The following is a 20,420-nucleotide window of genomic DNA, read 5'->3' as shown; positions in this document are numbered from 1 at the left end:
TAATAGGCACCCTTGATGTAGAGAAACAAAGATTTGAAAGTATCTAAATAACCATGTCTGGATGGAATCTGAATTTGGTTTTACAGAGAGCACTCTACAGCAATGGATCCTTACCCAGCCTGCATTTATCTTGAATCTCTCACCCAGCACAAAGGCCCAAGTGAATGGAAAAAAGTGCAGGTGACTCCTTACATAAGAAGGGTAAAAGAACAGACCCACAAAATTACAGACCAATATCCCTAACTCTGGTTTGCTGCAGAATCCTTGAATGTATTCTCAGTTCAAATATTTTATGCTTTCTTGAGACTGAGAAGCTTATGTCCATCAATCAGCATGGTTTTAGAAAGCATCACTTGTGCTAATATCAGCTTGCCCTTTCCTTACATGATACACTTCAAACTATGGATGAAAGGCAACAGGCGGATGCCATATTCCTAAATTTCTGGAAGGGGTTTGACATAGTGCCCCACTGCAGGTACGAGCATATGGAATACATTTGCAAATATGCGAGTGGCTCAAAGACTTCTTAAATAATAGAACCCAGTGTGTTGTCCACAACGGCAAGTGTTCATCAGAGAGAAGGGTGTCATCAGGAGTGGCGCAGGGAAATGTGATAGGACTGCTGTTGTTCTCTACATACATAATTGATTTTGTGGACAGGGTGGGCAGCAATCTGCAGTTGTTTGCTGGTGATGCTGTGGTTTATGGTAAGATGTCAAACTTAAGTGACTGTAGGAAGATACAAGATGATATAGACGAAATTTCTAGTTGGTGTGATGAATAGCAGGTAGCTGTAAATGTGGAAAAATGTAAGTTAAACTAGTGTACTGCTTGACACAGTCAAGTCAGTTAAATATCTGGGCACAACATTGCAAAGTGATGTGAAATGGAATGAGCATGTGAGAACTGTGGTAGGGAAGGCAAATAGTTGACTTTGGGTTATTGGGAGAATTTTAGAAAAGAGTGGTTTACCTGTAAAGGAGATGCATATAGGACACTGGTGTGACCTATTCTTGGGTACTACTCAAGTGTTTGGGATCCATACCAAGTCTGATTGAAGGTCATAGAAGCAATTCAGAGGTGGGCTGCTAGATTTGTTAACAGTAGGTTTGAATAACATGTAAGTGTTCAGAGATGCTTCACAATGTTCTTTTTGAGAAACGCTATTGAGAAAATGTAGTGAACGGCATTTGAAACTGAGTGATAAGCAATTCCATTGCCACCAATGTACATTGCATGCAATGACCACAAAGATAGTATATGAGAAATTAGGGCTCATATGGAGGCATATAGATGGTCGTTTTCCTCTCACTCTATTTGTGAGTGAACAGGATAGGGAATAACTAGTAGTGATAGAGCGTACCATCCACCGTGCACCATATGTTGGCTTGTGGAGTAGTAGATGTAGAGGTAGAACATCAAAAAAAGCCCCCCAGGGGGCTCACCGCTCCTTGGTGGGTAAGTACTTGGCTACCATGGGGCCCCAGCCTTTGCAGCATCTTTGACATTTCGTGCTGCATGTCTATCCTCTTGCTATTCTTTCTAGCATCCATTGGGGAAAAAGTCTTGGGGTGTTTTTTGGAATGTGTTACTCATTTTCAGTGGCTGACATTGGAACAGTCTCACCACTGTTTTTTCAATCCTTTTTTTCTTTCTTTGTTCACCTTCATCTATCCTTCCTCCACTTCAGCATTTCAGATTCCTCTTTTTCTTCTTCTTCCTCCCTCTGCACTCCTGAAGGCCGGCCCATGCATTTGATGCAGAACAGGTGACTGGGTAATGTGTAATTCCCAGCCCTATGTCAAAAGGTAGGGCTTGCACATACCCTCTGTTACAGGCCAGGCCCAGGGAGGTTTGATTACCTGAGCTGCTACCTTTCCAAATTGCCAAATGATCCCACTGTCAGGTGTTCAGGAGGTGTGACCTGAGGTGTGAACTGTCACCTAAGGTATGTGTGCCCCTAGTTGGAAGGAGCGTGCCATCAGAGATGCTGGCAATCATGGGGGATTTTCTCGCAATGAGCTAATCATCTTCACAGTCAATGCTACAAAACATAAACGGAATGAGGCTAACAATTCAAAGACTCTCTCATCTGCACCAAGGTTCCTCATGGTTTTCCATACTGAAGATGGTCAGTCCTTTGCAACTGTAAATCTGTTTATTATTCAGAAAGGTGTTGATGCAATTGCCGGCCCTGTGAAACCTTTCTTTCCTCCATGCAATGGAACTTTGCATTTGGAGACTACTTCTGACTCTCAAGCACAACAACTGCATGCAGATTCACTCCTCCACGGCTATCCTGTTTGTGTCGAGGCCCATCAGACTCTGAATTCTTCCTGTGGTGTTATTTACACTAGGATGCTTGATTGTCTGACCAAGGCAGAAATCCAAATGTATCTCTCTGTCCGTGATGTCATTGCTGTCCATTGGCTGATGAAAAAATTAGATTCTCCTTAGTGTGCACACACACCCTCTTTCTCACTTTTCATAGAGTGTTCTTCCATCTAAGATCAAAGCAGGTTATGATGTTATCACAGTCAGACCATATATTCCAAACCTGATGCATTGCTTGTTACAAACACACTTGAGAGTCCTGTCAACATGCAGCCAAATATGTAGCCTGTGGCAGGGATTCTCACAAGGGCAATTGTCCACCTCCGTCTCCCCGCTGCATCAACTGCAATAGCGACCATGCCACCTCCTCCCACAATTATCCTGTGTATCTTGATGAGCAGGCTGTCCAGGAGATTCGAGTGAAGGATAAAGTGCCTTACCCGGTTGCTCGCAAGGTGTTGGCTAGTTGAAAACACTGCATTCTACTATCTGGCACCTACAGTATTGTCCTTACTACAAGGGTGGTTTGAAAAGTTCTTGGAATCACCACGAGAGATCAGCACTAGCGCAACGAGTTGATCACATGATATTCATTGGACTGTTGCCTATAAACACATGACACATCAGTGCTCAGTGTTCTTGGAAGAGAGCTGTGGTGGTGATGTGCCTCTGTTGTTGTTGCCGCATAGTGATTTGCAAAGATGGAAAAACATCAAGATTCGAGCAGTGATTAAGTACTTCGTAAGGGAAGGTATGAAAGCAAAAGACATTCATGCCAATTTCCAGGGATAAACGAATTTAAATTTGGTCAGGAGAGCTTAGATGATGATCTGCACAGTGGTCGGCCAAGGTGTGTCACTACTACAGTAATCACTGCAAAAGTGCACAAAATGGTCATGGAGGATCACCGATTGAAAGTGCATGAAGTTACTCATGCTTGCCAGATGTCATCTGAAAGGGTGTATCACATTTTAACTGAAGAATTAGAAAAGAAAAAAATTATCTGCAAGATGGGTGCCGCGACTCTTGATGGTGGATCAAAAACATGTGCTTCACCATGGCAAAATTACATGAACTAAAGTATGAATTGTTGCCACACCCACCTTATTCACCTGATAAGGCTCCACCAGACTTCCATCTCTTCCCAAAACTGAAAATTTTTCTTGGTGGATGAAGATTCAGTTCAAACGAAGAGTTGAAAGCCGGAGTTGACAACTATTTTGCAGGCCTGGAGGAAACTCATTTTTGAGATGGGATCAAGGCAGTGGAACAGCATTGGACCAAGTGCATTAATGTACAAGGAGACTACAGTGAAGAATAAAAAAGTTTCAGTGATGTAAGTACTTGTTTTCTATTCTGTTCCGAAAACTTTTCAAATCAACCTCGTACCTCTTGCTCCATGAAGGACATGTCCACGCAGACATGCCACTTTAAATTTAGTACTGTGGTTGTGAAATCGCCCAGCATCATGGTAGCATCCTTGTCTCCTTCTTCAGCTGTGCAACACGCCACCATACTTTTGCCTCATGGGAGGAAGTCACCAGCTACACAACTTGCAGGCCAGAAAAAACAGAAGGGATACTTTTGTGAAGACTTCCTACATCCCTCCAACCAACCAACATCTGAGTCTTCCTCTGCTAAGTAGAAAGGCTTGAAGAAGTGAAACAAGGGCAAACAATCTCCTCCTTCGCCTAATCGAAGATTCTCTGCAACAGTGTTGCCCCATGATACCCTTGCCTGGCTGACCTCTGTGTCGCTGGTGCACACTACCAAACATTTTTCTGCATTGGACTCCACAGTCAGATAGCAGAAGAATGCTGATGCTCCTGTAGAACTAATGGAGTAGGATTCTCCTGCCTCTGTGCTCTGTAGCAGTCTTTGAAGGCTGGGACTCGGTAACCACTGAAGTGACACCCCTTCATTTTTTTCTTGTCATGACTCTCCTCAATGGAGCGTTCACAGTCTTTGATCCAACAAAGAGGACTTACAGCTGCTGTTAGCATCACAGTGTCCACTTGTTCTCTGCCTTCAGGAAACTTCGAGCTCTCGCATTTCTTCCCGGTCCATTTTGACCTCCTCTGCCAAGGTCGGCATTCCATCTCGTGGAGGAGTCATGCTGCTCATACAAGGTGACACTCATGGTCAACCCATCTACCCACCTTCAAGCTGTTGCAGTTTGCCTTTTCCTTCCTCACTTGACCTTTTACCCTTTGTACCGTTTACATCCCTCCATCATTTGATGTCACCAAGGCAGACTTTCTCCAACTTATTGGGCAGCAACCTTACCCCTTTCTGCTGCTCATGACTTTAATATGCACCATCTACTTTGGGGTTCTTCCAGAACCTGTCTGGGAGGTGCCCTCCAAGCTGACCTTCTTAATCAACTTAACCTCTTCTGCCTTAACACAGGAGCACCCACATTCCTTTCAGACTGCTCACACACCTATTCTCATTTGGACCTATCCTTCTGCACTCGGGAGGATGACGGCTCAATCCCACGTCTGGTCATCCTGATTTAGGTTTTCTGTGATTTCCCTAAATCGCTCAAGACAAATGCCAGGATGGCTCCTTTGAATGGGCACGGCTGACTTCCTTCCCCGTCCTTCCCTAATCCGATGAGACCGATGACCTCGCTGTCTGGTCTCCTTCCCCTGCACTGCCAAACTTACCCATCATCTCAAGTGGTCCGCTCTCTCTGACACATATTCAAGCGACCATTTCCCATGTGCTATCCATTTGCTGCCTCCTACCCCACCTACATGCACACCCAAATGGCAGCTTACTAAGGCCAACTGAAGGCTTTACTCCTTGCTGGCAACCTTCGATGAAGAATATTTCCCCAGGTAGAATATCTTACAAATGTTATCCTTACTACTGCAAAACATTCCATTCCTCACACTTCCTCTTTACCATGCCATGTCCTGGTCCTTTGGTAGACTGAGGCATGCCTTGATGCAATTTGCGCACAGAGACATGCTTTCCGCAGTTTTAATCATCATCCTATGATGGCAGACTGCATTCATTATAAACAGATGCATGCACAGTGCCATCACATTCTTTAGGATAGCAAAAGAGCTAGCAGGATTTCATTCACTAGTTTTTTTAACACTTCCATTCCCTCTTCCATTGTGTGGGCCAACCTCCGACAGCTCTCTGGGACGAAGATCCATTCCCCAGTTTCCAGCATGACAGTAGCAAACAATGTCATCATGTACTCTACTGCTGTGTCCAACACCTTGGGCCTCCATTTTGCGGAAATTTTGAGGTCCTCCCACTATCACCCTGCCTTCCTCCATAGGAAATGAGTAGAGGAGGCTCAGGCAATGCCCTTCTCTTCTCAGAATCAGGAGTGCTACAATGCCACCTTTACTATGAGGGAGCTAGCTCATGCCCTCACTTCATCAAAGTCCTCTGCACCAGGGCCAGATGCTGTTCACATTAAGGTATTGCAGCATCTTTCTCTCACAGGCAAGCACTTTCTGCTGAATACGTACAACCCTATCTGGGCAGAGAGCATGTTTCCCAGATGCCAGCATGAAGCCATTGTCATAACCATACCCAAGCCTGGTACAGACAAACATCTTCCTTCTAGCTGCCACACCATTCTCTCACCAGCTGTGTTTGCAAGGTGATGGAATGTATCATTCATGCCTGGCTAATATGGTGGCTTGAGTCTCACAATTTACTAACCACTGCACAGCGTGGATTTCGAACGCACCGTTCTGCAGTTGACCACCTTGTCACTTTGTCCACCTGTGTCATGAATGGTTCTCTCTAGAAATCCCAGACTGTGGCTATGTTTTTCATTTGGAGAAAGCCTACGACACCTGCTGGAGGATTGGTATCCTCCATACTCTCTACATATGGGGGTTCTGTGATTGCCTGCCCCATTTTCTTCAGGGACTTTTAATAAACCAAGTTTTCAATGTATGTGTGGGTTCTGCCTTGTTGGACACCTTTATCCAGCAAAATGGTGTGCCTTGGAGTTCTGCCCTGAGTGTCATCGTGTCTGCTATCACCATCAACCCTCCTGTTAGGCATCTCAGGTTCCCTTTTTTTCGACAACTTTGCCATCTATTGCAGTTCTCTATGGATCTGTCTCATTGAGTGACATCATCAGTGATGTCTTGATCACCTTTGGTTTTCGTTTTTCCATCAACAAAACCATTTGTATGAATTTATGAAGGTGCAGTGGTTTCTTCCACCGTCTTTACATCTTCTCTGCCATTCGTTCCTGTTTGATAGGAAACTTTCTTGGTCCTTCTATGTGTCTTACCTGGCAGCCCATTGTACGCAGTCCCTCAATGTCTTATTTGTCCTCAATGGTACTTCCTGTGGTGCAGAGCGAACCACCCTCCTCTGATTGTACCAGTCTCTTGTCCGTTTGGAACTAGACTATGGGTGCTACACATCCGTCCCTCTTATGCTGTCTCAATACTGTCCACCATCATGGCATCCGTTTGGTCACTGGCACCTTGTACACTAGCCCAGTTGAGTGTCTGTAAGCAGAAGCTGCCAAACTACTGCTGTCCTACCACCATGACTTTCTCCTCAGCAGATATGCATGCCATTTGTCTGCCATGTGTGGCCACCCGTCATATGCTTCCTCCTTTGATCACCAGCATGGGGTGCGTCCCTTTTTACTGTTACCTCCTGGAGTTCATTTTCAGCTCTTGCTCTGGCGGATTAACCCCACGCTCCGTGCATCTTTCCCAGTGGGTGTGAACCCTTCACCACCTTGGCCTTCATTCGCTTCCTAAGGACACTACTCCAGCCTCGATCTGTTGCCTCCAGTTTCACAACTTTCGCATGGAACTTTGCAATAGTTCCTTTGTGTACACTGATGGCTCTCGGACTGACCATGGTGTCAGGTGTGCCTTCAACATTGGCACTGACATTTTTTGGTATTGGCTTCCAGCATATTGCTCCATATTTACAGCAGAGCTCTTTGCCCTATATCAGGCCACGCAGTAAATCCGGCAACACAGGCTTTTCAATTGTGTCATCTGTTCAGACTCTCTTAGTGCTCTTCAAAGCCTCTGTGCACTTTAAACCATCCATCCCTTAGTGCAACAGGTCCAGGAAAACTGTCACTTGCACACTCTTGAAGGGGCCACTGTGATTTTTATGTGGGTTCCTGTTCATGTTGGTCTGACAGGAAACGAAGCTGCTGCTGCTGCTGCTGCAAAGGCTGCAGTCCTTGTACCTCAGCCCACTAGCTCTTATATTCCATCTGATGATCCCTGTGTTGCTGTCTGTCAGGAAGTGGTATCACTTTGGCATCACCACTAGTCCTCCCTTCATGGGAATAAGCTCCGGGTTATTAATCCTCTCCCAGTGGCTTGAACGACCTCCTCTTGGCTCTCCTGCTGTGAAGAGGTCATTTTAACTAGGTTGCGTATTGGCACTGTCTTTGTAGTCATTGCCATTTGTGAAGCTGTGCTCCTCCGCCACTTTTTTCACACTGCGCCCAACTTTTAACTGTCTGCCAAATGGAATGTCCTGTTTTTAACTGTTTACATTCCCATCTGTTTACATTCCATTTGGGTTTGCCATCTGAGTTATCGGCCGTTTTAGTGAACGATGCATGGGCTGTCGACCACATTTTACTTTTTATTCATTGTAGCAGCATAGTGAAGACCATCTGTGTTTTAGTTCTAGACCTCTGATTCTCTATGGCATATTTTATAGAGCTTTCTCAATGTCCCTATTTTTAGCTGTCTTATCTTCTGTTGGTTGGGATTGACGTATAGTCATTTTCATCTCCTCTCTTTGCCTTTGTGTTTCACAGTTTTGACATGTACACATATGGCACTAGTTGGTTTTGTATCCTAAAACAAAACAAACAATCAACAAAAGCAAAACAAGGTTAATGGAATGTGGTTGAATTAAATCAGGTGGTGCTGAGGGAATTGATTAGAAAATGAGACAGTAAAAGCAGTAGATGAGTTTTGATGTGTGGGCAGCAAAATAACTGATGATGGCCAAAGTAAAGAGGATATAAAATGTAATCTGTCAAGGGTAAGAAATGCATTCCTCAGGAAGAGAAATTTGTTAACATTGAATATACATTTTTGTGTTAGGAAGTCTTTCTTTTCTAAAGACATTTTTCTAGTTGGGTGGTTGGTTGATTTGCAGGAGGGGACCAAATAGTGAGGTCAGTGGTCCCATTGGATTAGGGAAGTATGGGGAAGGAAGTCAGCCATGCACTATCTCAGCATTTACGTGAACCGATTTATGGAAATCATGGAAAACCTAACTCAGGATGGCCAGATGTGGGTTTGAACCATCAACCTCCCAAATGTGAGCCCAGTGTGCACCATCTCACTTGGTGCATTTGTCTGGAATGTAGCATGTATGGCAGTGAAACTGGCAAATAGTTTAGACAAGAAGAGAGTAGAAGCTTTTGAAATGTGGTGTTACAGAAGGATACTGAAGATTATATGGGTAGATCACATAACTAATGAGGAGGCACTGAAAGAAAATCATAAGAAACGAAATTAGTGGCACAACTTGACTAAAAGAAGGTATTGGTTGATAGGACTCATTCTGAGACATCAATAGCTAACCAATTTAGTACTGGAGGGAAGTCTGGGGGAGTAAAAATTGTAGAGGGACACCATGATATGAATACAAAAAGCAGGTTGAAAAGGATCTAGAAGTGCTTTCTGCAGACAGTGCTGTCCTTTGACAGAGTGTGTAGCAATGTGGAGCATTGTCAGAGGTGCTGTGGCTCGCACTTGGCGGCCTTCCGGGGCTATTTGTATCTGCATTTAGAGCTACCGTGGGGTTGAAGTAATTATTTGGAGATGAAGAGATTTGCACAGGATAGAATACCATGTAGAGTTGCATCAAACCAGTCTTCAGACTGAAGACCACAAAAGCAGCAATAACTAGGGTTCAGAATGGAGTTTTCTACTCTGGTGCAAAAGTCATTGCCAGTAGAAATAAGGCAGGAAATTGGAAAACCCGAAATACTCAAAAACAAAACAGAAGCATGCCTCATTAACCACTTCTACAATTTATCAGAATGTTTGGACTTCTGGATGTTAATTCCTTAGAACTCTAATGTTTGTATTAAATCTATCTTTGCCAGCTGATAGTCTTCTTTGTAAAGTAAATGCTCTTTTGTAGTATTACCTGGGTAGCATTAGAAAAGAAACAGAGAAACAGTGGTCTATTTCAAACTAACTGTTTTTATCCTAATATGCATATATAAAGTAACATCAAAATTATTTCCACAATTGATAAGCACTACTCATAATTCAGTTTTATTTAACTTTACAGAGGTAGCCTGCAGAGGCTGCTTCTGCCTATTAATGCATAACTTGTCTCATTCCACATCTGTGATGGTTCTCTTTCATTACGAGCTTTAGAGGACATGATGTGTGAACAAATGAATGAGCGCAGGTTTACCTAAATACACTGAAAAACACAATCAAGCATGTCATATTTGTAAATCTTCAGCTTTTTGTTCTCAAATATTGATGAAACATGCAAATTTTGGCCAAATATGATCACATGAGTTCTTCTGGGGGCAAAGCAAATGTCATACTTCATTGCATTACTAGATTGGCAGCATACTGGGACACTATGGTTGATTTATGAAAGGATTACTTCTAAGACACTTGACTGACCAATATTGGAATATTGCAAGAGTGTGTGGGATCTTGAGCAGAGTGAACTAACATGGAACATTAGGAGTACAGTGTGAACGGCCAAAGATTTTGTTGAAATGACAGAAGAGTTTATACAACTATGAAGAGTCAATGCCATAGAGACATTTACAAAATCGTATTGTAGACACATGAAGCAGTTGCACCAAGCGTACTAGATATAGTATTCATGTTCAATTTCTGAATTAAATAAACATTACAGAGAATTTGTATTTTGCATACTATGTTTCTTAATTTGGGTACTGTACTTTACATTTGTACATTATGCGTATTTCTTTGTACAACTGTTTCGTAATTTCAAAGGCATTTTCATGAATATGTGAGAATGAAATTTTTTTCATTATTGCACTACAAACACAGTTCATCTTTTATTTTCATTCCTAATAACTAGTATAAATATATATAATACACTACTGTCCATTAAAATTGCTACACCAAGAAGAAATGCAGATGATAAATGGGTATTCATTGGACAAATGTATTATACTAGAACTGACATGTGATTACATTTACACGCAATTTGGGTGCATAGATCCTGAGAAATCAGTATCCAGAACAACCACCTCTGGCCGTAATAACGGCCTTGATGCGCCTAGGCATTGAGTCAAACAGAGCTGCCCACGCAGCTTCAACATGATACCACAGTTCATCAAGAGTAGTGACTGGTGTATTGTGATGAGCCAGTTGCTCGACCACCATTGACCAGACATTTTCAATTGGTGAGAGATCTGGAGAATGTTCAGGCCAGTGCAGCAGTCGAACATTTTCTGTATCCTGAAAGGCCCTTACAGGACCTGCAACATGTGGTCGTGCATTATCCTGCTGAAATGTAGGGTTTCGCAGGGATCGAATGAAGGGTAGAGCCATGGGTCATTACACATCTGAAATGTAACATTCACTGTTCAATGTGCCGTCAATGTGAACAAGAGGTGACCGAGACGTGTAACCAATGGCACCCCATAACATCACGCCAGGTGATATGCCAGTATGGCGATGACGAATACACGCTTCCAATGTGCTTTCACTGCGATGTCGCCAAACACGGATGCAACCATCATGATGTAAACAGAACGTGGATTCATCTGAAAGAATGACGTTTTGCCATTCGTGCACCCAGGTTCGGCATTGAGTATACCATCGCAGGCGCTCCTGTCTGTGATGCAGTGTCAAGGGTAACCGCAACCATGGTCTCCAAGCTGATAGTCCATGCTGTTGCAAATGTCGTCGAACTGTTCATGCAGATGGTTGTCGTCTTGCAAACATCCCCATCTGTTGACTCAGGGGCCGAGACGTGGCTGCATGATCCATTACAGCCATGCGGATAAGATGCCTGTCATCTCGACTGCTAGTGATATGAGGTCGTTGGGATCCAGCACGGTGTTCTGTATTACCCTCCTGAACCCACTGATTCCATATTCTGGTAACAGTCATTGGATCTCGACCAACGCGAGCAGCAATGTTGTGATACGATAAACCGCAATCACGATAGGCTACAATCTGACCTTTATCAAAGTCAGAAACATGATGGTATGCATTTCTCCTCCTTACATGAGGCATCACAACAACGTGTCCGCGGCTCGTGGTCTTGAGGTAGCGTTCTCACTTCCTGCGCACAGGGTCCCGGGTTCAATTCCCGGCGGAGTCAGGGATTTTCTCTGCCTCGAGATGACTGGGTGTTGTGTGTCTTTCATCATCATTTCATCCTCATTCACTCGCAAGTCGCCGTAGTGGCGTTAAAGAACTTGTGGAGCGGCGGCCGAACCACCCTGCGAGGGGTCTCCCGGCCACCAATGCCATACGCTCATTAACATTACCAGGCAACGCTGGTCAACTGCTGTTTGTGTATGAGAAATTGGTTGGAAACTTTCCTCATGTCAGCACGTTGTAGGTGTCGCCACCAGTGCCAACCTTGTGTGAATGCTCTGAAAAGCGAATCATTTGCATATCACAGCATCTTCTTCCAGTTGGTTAAGTTTCGCATCTGTAGCACAACATCTTCATGGTGTAGCAATTTTAATGGCCAGTAGTGTAGAAACCTACTTAGAAAACTCCAACAATCAATTTTTTGGGAAGAAACATTCTTAATTCTTTCAACATACTGCTCCTGCAGCAACTGTGAAGACCAGATTAGATTAACTGCAGCTATTACAGAGTCATGTAAGCTATCATTCTCCCCATGTTCCATCTGAATATAGAATTGGAAAAAATCGAAAACATGATGAAAAAGGATGATGACAAGAACCACTCAATAATATTTGCACGATGACCATGTTGCAATAAGTACTCCAGATATATTTTCATTACCCAATATTGTGTATATATTTGTCTCACAAAAGACAAAAAATGTCAGCATACAGTTTCTTTGCGTAGACAGTAAGTGGTTAGTTGCCATTTGGGTCGACACTGAAAAACTGCATGTGTTATTGGTATCTCAACATTAAAAATCACTAATGGCGATTGGCAATATGACACAGACAGTTTCCTGTGAATGTTGTTTCTTTGTCATTCAACTAGTATTTTTACATTGTAGCTGGTTTCCACATCATTGTGTATGTTACTAATTCTTAGCCAACTTTAATCTGGAACTACTTAAGTGGACATTTTTAAAAATAGCAGTAATAGGAATTTATGTATTTGAGTGGTGTCTGTTCTGTCGGACATATTTGACAGAACAGACACTGCTGAAATATATAAATTTCTGTGAGTGTGATGGCTCCTTGAGGTATGTTTCAGTCTGAATGCAATAATATCGTCTGAAAGCCTACAAGAATCAGTAATGTGTGAGTAGGGGTTTAATGGACAAGGGATGCTTTATTGCAGTGTGCAATAAGTTAGAAATTTGAGTTGATCAGGGAACATGTCTGAATCGCCAAAGCAGTTAAGGCAACCACTCATGAGAAATGGTAAATCCAGATGTGAGGCCTAGTCTTGCACAAATTTTCAACTTTTGCCACTGCATTACCACATTGCCCTGTGTGGCTGAAAGTCACATATTTCCACCCATCTCTTCCCTTTCTTTCCTCATTCTCTCTGTCATATATAAGTACTAATAAGACCTGCAATAATAATAATAATAATAATAATAATAATAATAATAAATCTGTGTATTTGGTTTATCTATTACTACATATTATGCAGATATTCTGTCTTTGTCTCCAGTTAACTCCGCGTTAAATTCAGTTATTTCATATGTAATTGCACACAGCAGCCATGCACTCTACTGGCATTGAGACCATCTATTCATTAGTATAATAAGCAAGAAAACAGGAAAATGTTTAATTCAAAGTGTTTAAAATAATCAAACAGGTAAACATTAATCTCTGCAGACGGATAGAAAGCATACGGGAATATTAAATGAAAATGTTTTCTTTACCAAACTTGGCTGTGGTCAGCATATATAAAGCAACATTACGGAGACTCTCAAAATATATTTAAGTACAAATGTGTTATTTTGAGAAACTAATAAGTCAGAATTATAAAAACATAATAGTTTGATGCACACAATCTGAAGTTGCAAAGTATAAGAAAAACATAAAACACAACATTTACCACACATATAATACCTCCTCAGCAGCAGCAAGTTTTTGATTGACCTCATTTAACTGTTCACTATGACAGCAGTTCTTGAGGCTTGTTACTGAAGCTTGGTGAACAGGTGAAGTATGATGTCCTGTACTGGAGTGATGTTGTGAAGAGTGGTTGGGCATGCTGTCCAGAGGTTTGTAGCAATGTGCACAACTACTCTCTGGGCAGCTGTTTTGAGTCCTGAGTCTGGCACTGCTACGACTGTGCGAAGGTACTAAGAGGGAATCACTAATTTTGCGCCGTGGTCCTGTCCACATAACAGCTGGCTTTGGGCTTGGTGGAAGAGAACCCCCTCCAACCTCTGAACATACCATTCCTGTACCACAGTCTTGACTAGATTCATGGTCACCTGTCATGGAAGATGACACTGAACATTTAGGACTTGGAGGAGATGACTCAGATTCTGAAGCACTGGACTTTTTCTTGCGCCGAAATATCCTCCTCGAAGTAGCAGCATGTGAGCTAACTTCACCTGTATAAAGAAACTGTCTTTGAACTTTTGCATTCCAAAATTATTAAAATTGTCAACATTGTTTGCATTTAACAATGGAAAGTGTAAAGATAAAAGTACTTAACTTGCAAGCAAGGATATTTTATGCGGCATTCCATTACGACAAGATCTTTACAGTGCTTATGTGCATTAATTCCACAGTCTCGACATTTATAGCCTTGTCGTATAAGTCCCCACAGCTGTAACATTGTAATTAAAATTCCATTACAAATTCAGAATTCCTTTAAAAATGTGAATTGACATCTGAAATTGTTATTTCGTGTGTTGATAACATCTTATTTTGATGAAAGTCAGAACATATTCTCTTTTCAGATTTCTTTTTTCTCCCTTTGGAAGGTATGAATTTGAGGAGGTACATGGACTAAATGTTTAAAATACAGTAGTAATAAATAAACAAAGCCCTGTTACTAGCCAGCATGAAGAGACAAAATTATTTAAGAGACACTGATGTTTCAAAATCAAAGGCTTCATCACCTGCAGCAAAAATAAAAAAGGAACAGAAGAGAAGACTTCAGATGCTAATGGTGTAGTTGGTACAGATGTATGTTTGTGAAGATCATATTTAGTAATAGGTCAGTTACATAGGAAAAAATGAAGTTGGGCAGTGTACTTTGTAAGTGTGTCGTAGATTAGAAATAATGTGCTGTAGATTACGAGGATCATAATTGGCGTCTCTCTGTATTATATGGGAAGGGCATGAGGAGGGGGTGCACTTTTCTCCCTATAGTTCAAATTATCATTATATGTTAATATATGGAATAAGTTACAGTTGCATAGAGGGGCTTTACATTACATTAAATTTTTAAAAGAAGATGTGTCAGAATTAAAAAAAAAAATCATTGATGTATTTAGAAAAGTCATGGGTTCACACACACATTAGAGTGCAAACAAAATCTTGCAAAATAGCAGTGTTGTTAGGTAAAAATATTGGTCAAATTTCATGCTTCCCCTGTTCCATTTTAAACCTCCCCCAACTATTCCCTCTTTTCTCCACTGAAAATGCAGTTCCAAAAGTTAGGATAGCCCCTTCAATTTTCTTTTTTTTTCTTTTTTTTTGTCAGCTATACTGGGAGAAGTGTCTCCTGAAGATATGTATGATCTGTTTGTTTATTTGTGAACAGAAACTTGTATTAAAAGATAAATTCACTGAGGATAAAGGTGGTATAATTGTCACACTGGAGGACAAACTTAGTAAATCAAATGGGATAGTATTTTGATCTGTATGCAATAACTGGGTAAGAGAGACCATAAGAAGCACACTGAAACAGATTTGAAGAATCGTTCGACTTAACTGCCTTGCATTTGCAGATGATTTGGTGCTGTTAGCAAAAAATATTGATGAAGCAAAGGTTAAGATAGAACAACTAGAACAATTAGTGGCAAAGTATTGATTGCAAATTTTGTTTGAGAAAACAGGAATGATGCCCAGCTTCCCCAATTGACACATCCCATATCATATTCCATAATGATTAAAGAATTAAAGTAGTAAAAAAGTTTAAATATCTTGGTGAGATTATTACCTGGAATGCTAATGAAAGAAAATCAATAGATAGGAGAACATTAAAACTACAGTGATTGCAGAGAACAACATGGCGAACCTACAAAAAACAATCACTCTCAATAAATGCTCAACTTTGACATTACTCCTACATCATTAAACTGGAAGCAATGTATGCAAGTGAAACACTATTCAAACTAAATACTCAAGCAACAACTCACAAATTGCAGAAAGTTGATAGATGAATATTGTGAACAATTATCAGTAAGAAACATCAAGTTAATGGGCAGTGGAGACTTTTGCCCAATTCAGTAGTTTATAAAGAACGTGAATCCATTATTGACACAATGCTGAAAAGAAGGATTGCATTTTTTGGCCACATGTCTTGCCTAACAAATACTAGAATCCAGAAGCAACTTTTTGACTACTTCTGGAACAGTAAAACCAAAAACATCTGGTTTAAAGAAGTACAAAGTGATCTGGACAAATTGAACATCACCACACACAAAATTCAACACAGAGAAGAGAAACTGCTTCTGAAGAACAAATACACATGGCTGACATTCAAACCATCAGAACAGAAGAAGGATGTCATACCTGCAGAAGAACGAGCAGCCAGATCACAGCAACTGAAGAAATTTTGGGAAACGAAGAAGGTGCACACTGCTAATACTTAAACTAAATCATTGTAGACTCTGTTATATTATATTTGATTTTAGTTCTCAAATGTGGGTGTAAACTATGTAAATAAATAAATAATAAAAATTATTATTTGTTGTTAAATCTTTTGATGTAAATGGATGACCAACTACATTTCACAAGAGAAAAATAGATGACTTAGAAAGCTCTTCTAGAAACAAAAGTATGTCATTTGACCTGGAAAAATGCAGGGAATGATCATGAAGGCAAGATCCAAGCTACTGGGTTTTATATGAGTCGTTGTTGTTGTTGTGGTCTTCAGTCCTGAGACTGGTTTGATGCAGCTCTCCATGCTACTTTACCCTGGGCAAGCTTCTTCATCTCCCAGTACTTACTGCAACCTACATCCTTCTGAATCTGCTTAGCGTATTCATCTCTTGGTCTCCCTCTATGACTTTTACCCAACACACTGCCCTCCAATGCTAAATTTGTGATCCCTTGATGCCTCAGAACAAGTCCTACCAACCGGTCCCTTCTTCTTGACAAATTGTGCCACAAACTCCTCTTCTCCCCAATTCTATTCAATACCTCCTCATTAGTTATGTGATCTACCCATCTAATCTTCAGCATTCTTCTGTAGCACCACATTTCGAAAGCTTCTATTCTCTTCTTGTCTAAACTATTTATCGTCCATGTTTCACTTCCATACATGGCTACACTCCATATAAATACTTTCAGAAACGATTTCTTAACACTTAAATCTATACTCGATGTTAACAAATTTCTCTTCTTCAGAAACGCTTTCCTTGCCATTGCTAGTCTACAGTTTATATCCTCTCTACTTCGACCATCATCAGTTATTTTGCTCCCCAAAGTGTCTCATTTCCTAATCTAATTCCCTCAGCATCACCCAACTTAATTCGACTACATTTCCATTATCCTTGTTTTGCTTTTGTTGATGTTCATCTTATATCCTCCTTTCAAGACACTGTCCATTCTGTTCAACTGCTCTTCCAAGTCCTTTGCTGTCTCTGACATAATTACAATGTCATTGGCGAACCTCAAGGTTTTTATTCCTTCTCCATGGATTTTAATACCTACTCCGAATTTTTCCTTTGTTTCCTTTACTGCTTGCTCAATATACAGATTGAATAACATCGGGGACAGGCTACAACCCTGTCTCACTCCCTTCCCAACCACTGCTTTCCTTTCATGTCCCTCGACTCTTATAACTGCCATTTGGTTTCTGTACAAATTGTAAATAGCCTTTCGCTCCCTGTGTTTTACCCCTGCCACCTTTAGAATTTGAAAGAGAGTATTCCAGTCAACATTGTCAAAAGCTTTCTCTAAGTCTACAAATGCTAGAAATGTAGGTTTGCCTTTCCTTAATCTATTTTTTAAGATATTATATGAGTCACAGGAATGTAATTAAAGCAATTAAGAAGACAAGTGATACACAAAACTAAATGAAAACAAAAACATTCTTCAGTGACATTAATACATATGCTGTTTCAGTGCTGACTTAAATGCTTAGCCTCATTAAATGGACAAAAATTATATAGAAGAAAACAAAGGGAATTTTCATGAAGTTTAGCAACCATCATCCTAAATTAGCCATTGAAAGGCTGATTGCCCCTCATGAAAAACAGGGCAGAAAAGCTAACAAAAATGGAGCAGCTGCACAAATAGTAACTTTGGAATTTTAAGCAGCAACAACTTATCAATCTGCAAAGCAATAACAATTGCAGACACTACTTACACTCCACTCAATCTGGCATTACATCCATAACAGTGCCTTGGTTTAAGACATGGACAATAGGCTGGATCAGAAAATAATTACATGGGAAACATGCAAACCATGTCAGCCAGGATCATGTAAATTTAGAAACATCAAGCTACTGGTTGATGTACACAGGTTCGCATACAGAAACTGATGGATTTCTGACAGCAATACATCAGGTCTTTGGAACAAGGCACTACCAGAAGTATATCCTGAAGGAGAAAAGAATAGATGATAAGCTACAGGAAGTTTGATGATCAAAATGAGACCATATCACCCAGTACATCTGGATGTAAAACCCTAGCACCTACAGAATATTTGTAAAGGTGGATGAGGTCACCAACATAGTCGACCAAAAGTTGTGACAGAAATATCATCACTGTAGGCAAAGAAAAATTCAAAATTTACTGGAACTGTGGCATAATTACCAATAAAATGTTCCATGTAACCAAATTGACACAAAAGTGCTCAACTAAGCAGAGCAAGTACTTTTCTCACACACATTATGGTGTACCCAACACCCATAATTTGCCAACCACCTGCAATGAGAAGACGACATAATACAAAAATCTGGCAGCTGAAGTAAAAACCAAGTGGAAACAAATATCAGTACACATCATCCCTGTGGTAATATCAGAGACTGAAATTATCCCAAAATGGATTGTGTGAAGCTTACTGGACATAAAACTGCAGCTTCCCCCCTGTCGGTAATTTCAGAAAGCAGTTGTAGTGAAAAATTGCAGAATAATTTGTCAGATACTCATGGGACATAGTTAACTTAGTGAAAACTTATTCAAATCTTTATCTATATATCAGTTATTATTATTATTATTATTATGGATACAGTCATGAATTTACGATTTTTCAATAGTGTCGGTTTTCTTACCATTATGTTAAAAATTTCTTTATTATGTTCCTATTGAATGTGAGTAACAACATACAGCCTTGCATGGAGGCTGTGTAGAAGGAATTAAAGCTTGAGAAGATGTTGACTGGTCCAGGAAGAAATGAAAAATAAGTTAAGGGTACCAAATAAGATGAAAAAAAGTTAGAAGAGCATGGATAGCATTTATAATGTTCAGAAACATAAAACTGTGTGCTTCAAGAATGCAGAAAAGTAGTGTTCTGTAACTACGATATCAATGAGTCACAATTTGAATTAGTCAACTCATACAACTACGTGGTTTGTAACAACATGTGGGGATATGAAATGGAATAATTGCATAGGTTCAATCCTAGGTTGAGCAGGTGATAAAGTTCAGTTAATCAGGATAATGTGGAAAAATGTAGTCAGTCTACCACACTCATACAACCCATATTAGAATAGTACTCAGATTTGTGAACTCTGTACCAAATACGACTAACTGGGGTACTGAATTTATATAAATAAGGGTGCATGAATGGTCACAAGTTAGTTCAACTCCCAGGAGAATGTTCTGGAAATGCTGAAAATGTGACTTGGTAGATGCTTAAAGATAGAAACCAGCTACTCTGCAGAAGCCTATTTACAAAGTTTCATGAATCAGTATCAAGTGAACAGGCTAGGAAGATACAAAAGTATCACAAGTACTGCTCTCATAAGGACAATGAATGCAAGATTAGACTAATAACATGATTACAAAACTGAATGTCACACACATATCTTACTGAAGCAGTCAGGACTTTCTTGAGTTGTCAGAACTTGTCATTATTTCTGTCATCTTGAATGACATCTCAGTAGTTAAGCTTTGGCAGGACTGATATCTAGATTAGTTTTGTTTTATTTTAGGTGGCAACAGCATTGCTGTAGTGGCAACACTGGTCCCCATCAGATCATGAAAGTGAAGCACTGTCTAGCTTGAGCAGGACTTGGATGAGTGACCATTTGGATCTGTTGAACACTGTTGACAAGCAGGGTGCACTCAGCACTTGTTGGGCCAATTGTGGAGCTACTTGGTTAAGAAGTACTAGCTCTGATCACTGACAATGGCTGGGTGAGCAGTGTGCTCACCATATGCCCCTCCATGTTCACATCCAGTGATGCCTATTAGTTGAAGATGACAAGGCAGTTCATTGGTGCCATTGGCCCGTCTGAGGTGTGTTCAGATGGAGTTTGTTTTAGGTGGAAAAGTGAGAGGGAAGTGGAGAGATGTAGAAAGGGGAAAAGACTAAGTCCATTGGCAGAATACACAGGGTGTGCAGTTTTGGAGTGGGAGGAGGGAAGGTGATAGGCAGGTTGAGGTAATGGACAGCAGATTGAGGCCAGACAGGATGTGTGAATGAAGGATATGTTGTAGGTAGAGTTCTGACCTGCACATTTCAGAAAAGCTGGTGTTGGTAGGAAGAATCCAGATGGCTATGAAGCAGTCACTGAAGTGAAGCATATAGCTTTGCACAGTACGTTCAACAACTGGGTGT

The 20,420-nt window shown here is 40.9% G+C and overlaps 1 protein-coding gene across 5 annotated transcripts in view; it reads right to left on the bottom strand.

Annotated features, from left to right (window-relative positions):
- LOC126187981 (ras guanyl-releasing protein 3-like) overlaps positions 1 to 20,420 on the bottom strand; it is a 437,195-nt gene that overhangs the window by 11,958 nt on the left and 404,817 nt on the right. For 4 of the 5 annotated variants that reach the window (XM_049929381.1, XM_049929382.1, XM_049929383.1 and 1 more), the window contains 2 exons: positions 14,173 to 14,285; positions 13,574 to 14,069 (listed from right to left, as the gene is read on the bottom strand). In XM_049929381.1, coding sequence (XP_049785338.1) covers positions 13,574 to 14,069; positions 14,173 to 14,285 — 609 coding nt within the window. Of the gene's footprint in view, positions 1 to 13,559; positions 14,070 to 14,172; positions 14,286 to 20,420 lie in introns of all 5 variants that reach the window. The other variant, XM_049929384.1, reaches the window with a different exon arrangement.

This window comes from Schistocerca cancellata, chromosome 5 (genome assembly GCF_023864275.1).
Source record: "Schistocerca cancellata isolate TAMUIC-IGC-003103 chromosome 5, iqSchCanc2.1, whole genome shotgun sequence".
NCBI lineage: Eukaryota > Metazoa > Arthropoda > Insecta > Orthoptera > Acrididae > Schistocerca > Schistocerca cancellata.
This window is presented reverse-complemented; position numbering and strand designations above follow the sequence as displayed.